The sequence below is a fragment of the Dipodomys ordii genome, unplaced genomic scaffold (genome assembly GCF_000151885.1).
Source record: "Dipodomys ordii isolate 6190 unplaced genomic scaffold, Dord_2.0 Scaffold70, whole genome shotgun sequence".
Taxonomy (NCBI): Eukaryota; Metazoa; Chordata; class Mammalia; order Rodentia; family Heteromyidae; genus Dipodomys; species Dipodomys ordii.
In genome coordinates, this window is record NW_012267286.1 from 8,466,993 (window position 1) to 8,473,598 (window position 6,606).

Genomic DNA, 6,606 nt, shown 5'->3' on the forward strand with positions numbered 1-6,606 from the left:
GGGAGAGAGAGAGAGAGAGACACACACACACACACACACACACACACACACACACACGGCTAATTTAAGCTGCTTCTTCTGAAGGGAAAGTTAGAAAGCTAGCAGAAGTATTCTGAAATGTAATCCAAGTACAAATGACAGTCCCTCCAGGCAGTTGTTTTTTTTGTCTTTTGTTTTGTTTTTTTAAAAAAATCTCAGCCAACTCAAAACACATTATGTTTCACCCCGGATCTGTCCACAGGAAAAATGTGGTCAGGATTCTAAGCATATCTACCTGCTTTTGTAGAAATCTCATGTACTTTTCAGTTAAAAGACAAACCATCTCTCTCTTTTTTTTTTTGATTGTGTGTGTGTGTGCACATGCACACATACACTCACACACTGGTACTGAGATTTGAACACAGGACCTTAGACCTGTCCCTGGGCTTTCTTGTTTAAGGCTAGCTCTCTACCACTTGAGCCTAATCTACATTTCTGGCTTTTTGCTTGTCAATTGGAAATTAAGAGTTTCACAGACTTTTCTGTGCAAGCCAGCTTTGAACCATGATTCTCAGATCTCATGTTTCTGAGAATCTAGGATTACAGGTGTGAATCACCAGCAGCCTAGCCTACCTCCTTTTTCTTCTTCTTCTTTTTTGCTGGTCTTCGGGCTTGAACTCAGGGTCTGGCCTCTGTCCCTAAGCCTCTTTGTGTTCAAGGCTAGCACTCTACCACCTGAGCCATAGCACCACTTTTGGCTTTTTCGGAGTAGTTTATTGGAGATTAGAGTCTCAGGGACTTTTCTGCCAAGGCTGGCTTCAAACCATGATCCTCGGATCTCAGTCTCCTGGGTAGCTAGGATTACAGGCGTGAGCCACCAGTGCCTGGCTCTCATCTCCTTTCTTAATGCTTCATTTATACAAGACCTCATAAGGTTCGGGATGTCTTTTTGTTCATATGTGTTCAAGAGAACACCAAGTCACCTTTAGGTAATTACCATGTGCCACTGTAGGGAGCAACCTTATAGAACCAACCTGACCTAGCACATAGTAGGTATTCAAGGTCATTGTTACAGCAATGCTATTCCAAGAATATGTCCCCAAAAGAAAGAAAAGATCATCTTTTCTTCCCCCCCTTTCCCTCCTCCCATGACCCTTTTTCTCCCACACATGGATCCAAAACTACTCTAGGCCAAGATATTTACATGAAGTTTAAATGTCTACCTATAACTCAGGTTTTGACTCATCACAAGGACTCAGGTTAAGACAAAGATATAAGATTAGCAATGAACCTGCACGTTCTAAGAAAATAAGGATTATCTTAAGTCCCTATGGAATGTATACTAATATCATTTTGCGAGACACTGCACGCAAACAAAACCACCCAACAAGCCACCGTATCCTGAGAAAGATCCCAATAATCCTTTGTAAAACTCTGAAAGTTAGGTGGTGATGATGGGACTGTAAATGCTCCACTGATCTGCACCAGGGGGTCTTTCTGTCACCAGGAAGAATTATTCTCTGTGTTAGCAAAGAAAGTGTTACAAACTTGGAATAGTAGCTAAAAGGAAAGCATCCCAAATAACCTATTAAATTAAAATTTCACTTCTGATGCCAAAATGCTGGCTTAAATGTCAAATTTTATTCAACATTTTTTAAACAGTTAAAAGAATCACATCTAAAGCATAGGGGGAGTAGGTACAAGTACCAGGAAGTGGGAAACAAGAATCAAAATGCAACATGAAATCTTATCTGAAAAAATGAAAGTAATAAGGGGTGTGATTCAAGTGGTAAAAGCCCAGAGTTCAAATCCCCACCTCACCCCCCCTAAGAAATTTCTCAGATAAAGTGAATCCTAATGCTGAACCCAAAGGTAATTTTCCTACATAAATGCATGTATATATGTAAATATGCATTTCTGAGTGTGCAGTAGTCCTGGAGATTGTACTCAAGGCCTTTTGTTTGCTAGTCTTGGTCTTGTCATGGCTGGCCATTTCCTACCAACCACCTCTTGCATTGCTGGAACAACAGGTCTGTGTTACCGTACTTGGCTTATTTCTGGCTGATATCTTGATAACTTTTTGCCCAGGGTTTCTTGAAACTCAGTATTTCCCATCTCTGCTGCTTGAATAGCTGGAATTACAAACTTGTGCCACCAGACCTGGCCGAGTATGAATTTTTTTTTAAAAAAAGAACTACTATGTTTACAATGTTGTGGCTTGCTTTTTTTCATTAAATATAATCATAAGTATTTCTTTATGTCAGGAAATAATGGTACTTTGCATAGTTCTAAGAAAGCCATTAGTTATTTAGCCAATTTCTTATTGGAGAATATTTAAGTTTCTAAATTTTCACTTTTTAAAAATGAAAAAAAGCTATCAAAGACAAAAAAATTTAAATAATTGCAATACACCAAAGCAGATTTTTTTACACAAATGAATTTTATAAACTCAATACTAAAAACAAAAGAAAAAGGGGTTCACAAACAATGGTTTTTTAAATATATGAAGTTATGGCCATTGGACAAAAGGCATACAAATTAAAATTCACACTAGATGTCTTTTTACCTCTTAGCTTCCTATTTACCTCTAAGTTTTATGTTTGTGTTGGTACGGTTCTGAAATTTTGTTGATGGGAGTAGAAGCTGCTACAACCCTATCAAAATTCAAAGTGAAAAGTCCTTTGGTCTCAGCAATTCTGCATCTAGGAATCGATTCTACAGATACTCAACAGCCATGCACCAATATTGGCATAGGGCTACTCTCTGCAGCGTTCTCGGTGCCTCAGTGGATGGCTAGTTAGATTCCCTGTGGCATTCAACGAGTTAAGGAAGTACAGCCATTGCTGGAATGAAGGTGCTCTGTATACACTGATCAGAACTGCATGGCAATGGCTGACAGCAAGGGACTGGAAAATCTTTGAAATATGTAAGTTTAGCAAATGCCATTGATTATTCCAATTCAAGTCATTTGCTTAAACTCAAAGCTAATAAATTGTGGTGCTGTTTCAACTCAGGCATTCTGGTTTCAAAATATAGGTCTTCTCGTTAACTCTTAAGACCATATCGTTAGTTCAAACAAACAAGGGGGAAAAATTACTTGAAGATAATGAAAAAAATTTTAAGTTTTCTGATCAACCAACCCTTATCTGATATTGAAACCCTTCACCAACATCTTGCCATAGGCCACCCAGTCAAGTGCTTCTACTAACAGAAAGCTCATACCTACCATATCAGCCTGTCCTATTTTTAATCAATAACCATCTCCCCAGTTGTCACCCACTGACTCTAATTCTCATCCTTGTGTGATCATAGTGAGCACTCTAACCCTGGGTCAATTATTTGCAAAGCAGCTCAACTCTATTATTTTTTTTCTAGGTTAAACATTCAGATTTTCTGGCTTGTTTCTCACTCTGTGATATCTCCCTATGCAAATCATTCTCTTTTGAATGATGTACAATTAATTCTATTTTTTTTAAGATTCAGATCAGAAAGAATCCCCCAAAGTGGATTAAGCACTTAACCATTTCCATTCTGGAAAAGTACCGTTTTTCAAACTTAGTGCTTAGTCAGCTCTCCTTCACACAGCTCTGAGGTTGGTTTCTGGACTATGAATTGTCACCCTCATTAGATTTTATTCTTCACTGTGGCCTATTAATCTCATCTTTTGGATTGTGGTTATGTCAGCACACACAATCACCTTCCTTTCTAGCTCGGAGTGGGCCCCAGTGAGGTCAATTTATCTTCACTACCTAAGTTCAATAACTAGTTTATCCAGTAAGAACTTGGACCCACCCTTGAAAAGCCAAAGCAACTTCCAAGGGCCAGAACCCATCATAAGGTGTCATCCCAACACCCAGGCACCGGCTACTGCCTTTCAATTGCCTCTCTACTAACACGATGCCATGATCCTTTCACAGTATTTTTTTTCATTAACTCTTCTGATTTCCAAATCAATTCTCATTTTTATAGCAGAGGGCAAGGGAAATTTGGTTCAAAAAAAACTTAAACATTTACGAACAATAAAGGATACTCCAAATACTACATTCATTCTAAAATACAGTGTTTATCTTCTTAAAAGAATCACTCTATTTTACAAAGACCATCTACAAACATGAACTGTCTACATGGAACTTCAAAGAATTCTACTGAGTTTTGCATAAGTTACTCATTCAGAAGAGTTATTCATTATTGCCATGACTATTTTTCATGGTCTTATCAACCATGACAACCCAGGATCCTTCTTGAAGCAAACTATTCCAGAGCAGTAGACCTGGTATTCTTAATTAGAACCGGCATGACACCGCATGCTTGGGACCATCTGAACAGTGATACAGATGTTTGGGCCCTGAGCTGCCCAGGAAACCACATGGGAAGTGTGAAAAGAGGCCTGGATATATTTTTGGAAGACTTAAGATGCAACATTAAATTTCACCATGCTTCAGTTCTAGGGCCTTAGGAAACTCTCTGGGCATCAACCTTTCCTTTGTCCTGCTCAAAGTTAACCTTGAGTGAAAATAACTCAAGAGAATAAATGGCCGTGTACTAGAGGAGATGTTATGTGATATCTGAAAACCCATTAGAATGTATTGAATATTCATTTTTTAAGTTTACCTCAAATTTTTATCTTAAAATGCCTATCATGATTCAGAATTCAATCTTAACGTATCTAATAAATACAGCTGGGAGTAAGTATTTAATACCCTGCTACTCAATATGTGCAGAGGACCAGTACCATAAGTTTCCCTAGGAAGCCTATTAGCAATGCATCAAAATCTGCATTTTAAACAAGGCCCCAGATGATCTATGTGCCTGTAAAAGTCTGGAGAATAACTGCTTTAATAAATCATAAGCTTCCTGAAATTAATTTCCATGTTTTGTTGCTGTTGTTGGTTTTGGTGGGCCTTGAACTCAGGACCTGGGAGCTCTCCCTGAGTTCTTCTGTTCAAGGCTAGTGCTCTATCACTTTGAGCCACAGAATCACCTGGCTTTCTGTTAATTGGAGATAAGAGTCTTACAGACTTTCCTGCCTGGGCTGGCTTCAAACCACAATCCTTAGACCTCAGCCTCCTGAGTAACCAGTATTATAGACATGAGCCAGCAGCACCCAGCTCCACGTGTTCTGTGCTTTCTCTAAATAGCTGGCATAGTATTTAAGAAAATGGGCTTCTAAAGTGAACAAAATATTTCTTGTTTATATTTGGTATCTTTTATTCCTAGAATCTCAAGTCAGGAAAACAAAAAAGGAAAAGAGAAACTAAATTCTTCACCTTTCTTCTATTAAATTTACTCACTCAGAAAATATTTAATTACTGAGGGGAGGGAAGAAACAACATGTAACTTTGCTTCCTAAAGCTAGACAAAACAGAAGTACAATTGAAGTGTCTATTAATTTTCCAAGAGTCTATGTCTAAACGTGCCTTTCTGATAACTTTCTGCTATGGAATAGTTGGTGGCAATTTATAACTGCTTCTCTAACATCTAACAGAGATATAGACACAATTTTATAGAAGTCTCCATTGTCTCTGTCTTCTACAGATCAAATCTTTGTTTTAAAAATTAAAAGGGCATAAATGAGACAGCCAGAAGGGATGATTAGCATGGCTGATTTATGACTATGTTACAAATGCTTTATTTCTGGGAATGAGATATTACAAATGCCTTAAAAATTGTTTGCTAAAATGGGTCTAAATGTTTAATTTACCAAGAGTTTTGAGACAAATAACCTAGCTTTCAGACTACGTACTGTATCCCATAATATAATTCTGGGAGACTGATTAATCAACCTGGTTCACTAATTGAAAGATGATAGTCTAGAAATACTGAGCATGATGTATTTGTAAACCACCTTTATTAAATAAACATTGAGGCACATCACAATATATTTGATTAGAAGACAGGATCAAACTGAATGCGTACTAGAAAGAGTTCAATGAGATGGGTTTTACCTGCTGGGTCTCTGATCGGTTCCCAGTGTAAGTCACTGTCTTTTTCCCTGATCCATCCACAAAGTCCATGGTCAAAATTACAGCTGTGTACCAGAACACCTACAGGAAACAACCAGAACAGATGAGTAGCTATACACACTCAACAAATCACAACAAGTGATTGTGATCTAGGACTATCTGTATAGCAAGTGTTCTCTCCTGTCCACACTTAATAACCCAGGCTTTTGATCCATGAGATCAAAAGGAAATTACATGAATCATTTCCCAGCACCATTGTGCATGCCTGGCTCAGCTGCAAAAATAGAACATGCAAGTGTTGCCAAATCATGGCCTTGTGACATTACCACTTAGAAAATATGATTTCCTTCTCACCATTCAAATATTACTTTATTATATCTTAAATGGGGATGACTCATGGTTCTCTTTGCTTAATTTAACCAAGTTGTGAAAAATAAATAGAAGACAATATATAATCTTCCAGCATAGACCAAACGAGGAGCAACATCCGTCATTTCCATGAAATGGATGGAACAGAACATTAGGATAGTTCCTACCTGGGTCATCCTTCGCCTCATCATCCGCACTGATTCCTCTTTCTATCTCAAATATTTCAAACAAGTCATTCGACGGCTGTCGAGGAACTACAAAAGAGAGGTGTTTTTTATTCTTTTTTTTTTTTTTT

At 37.9% G+C, this 6,606-nt stretch overlaps 1 protein-coding gene across 5 annotated transcripts in view; it reads right to left on the reverse strand.

Moving 5' to 3' along the window:
- Npnt (nephronectin) overlaps nt 1-6,606 on the reverse strand; it is a 59,865-nt gene that overhangs the window by 5,928 nt on the left and 47,331 nt on the right. For all 5 annotated transcript variants that reach the window (XM_013023801.1, XM_013023799.1, XM_013023800.1 and 2 more), the window contains 2 exons: nt 6,479-6,565; nt 5,925-6,023 (listed from right to left, as the gene is read on the reverse strand). In XM_013023801.1, the coding sequence (XP_012879255.1) occupies nt 5,925-6,023; nt 6,479-6,565 (186 nt within the window). The remainder of the gene's footprint in view (nt 1-5,924; nt 6,024-6,478; nt 6,566-6,606) is intronic.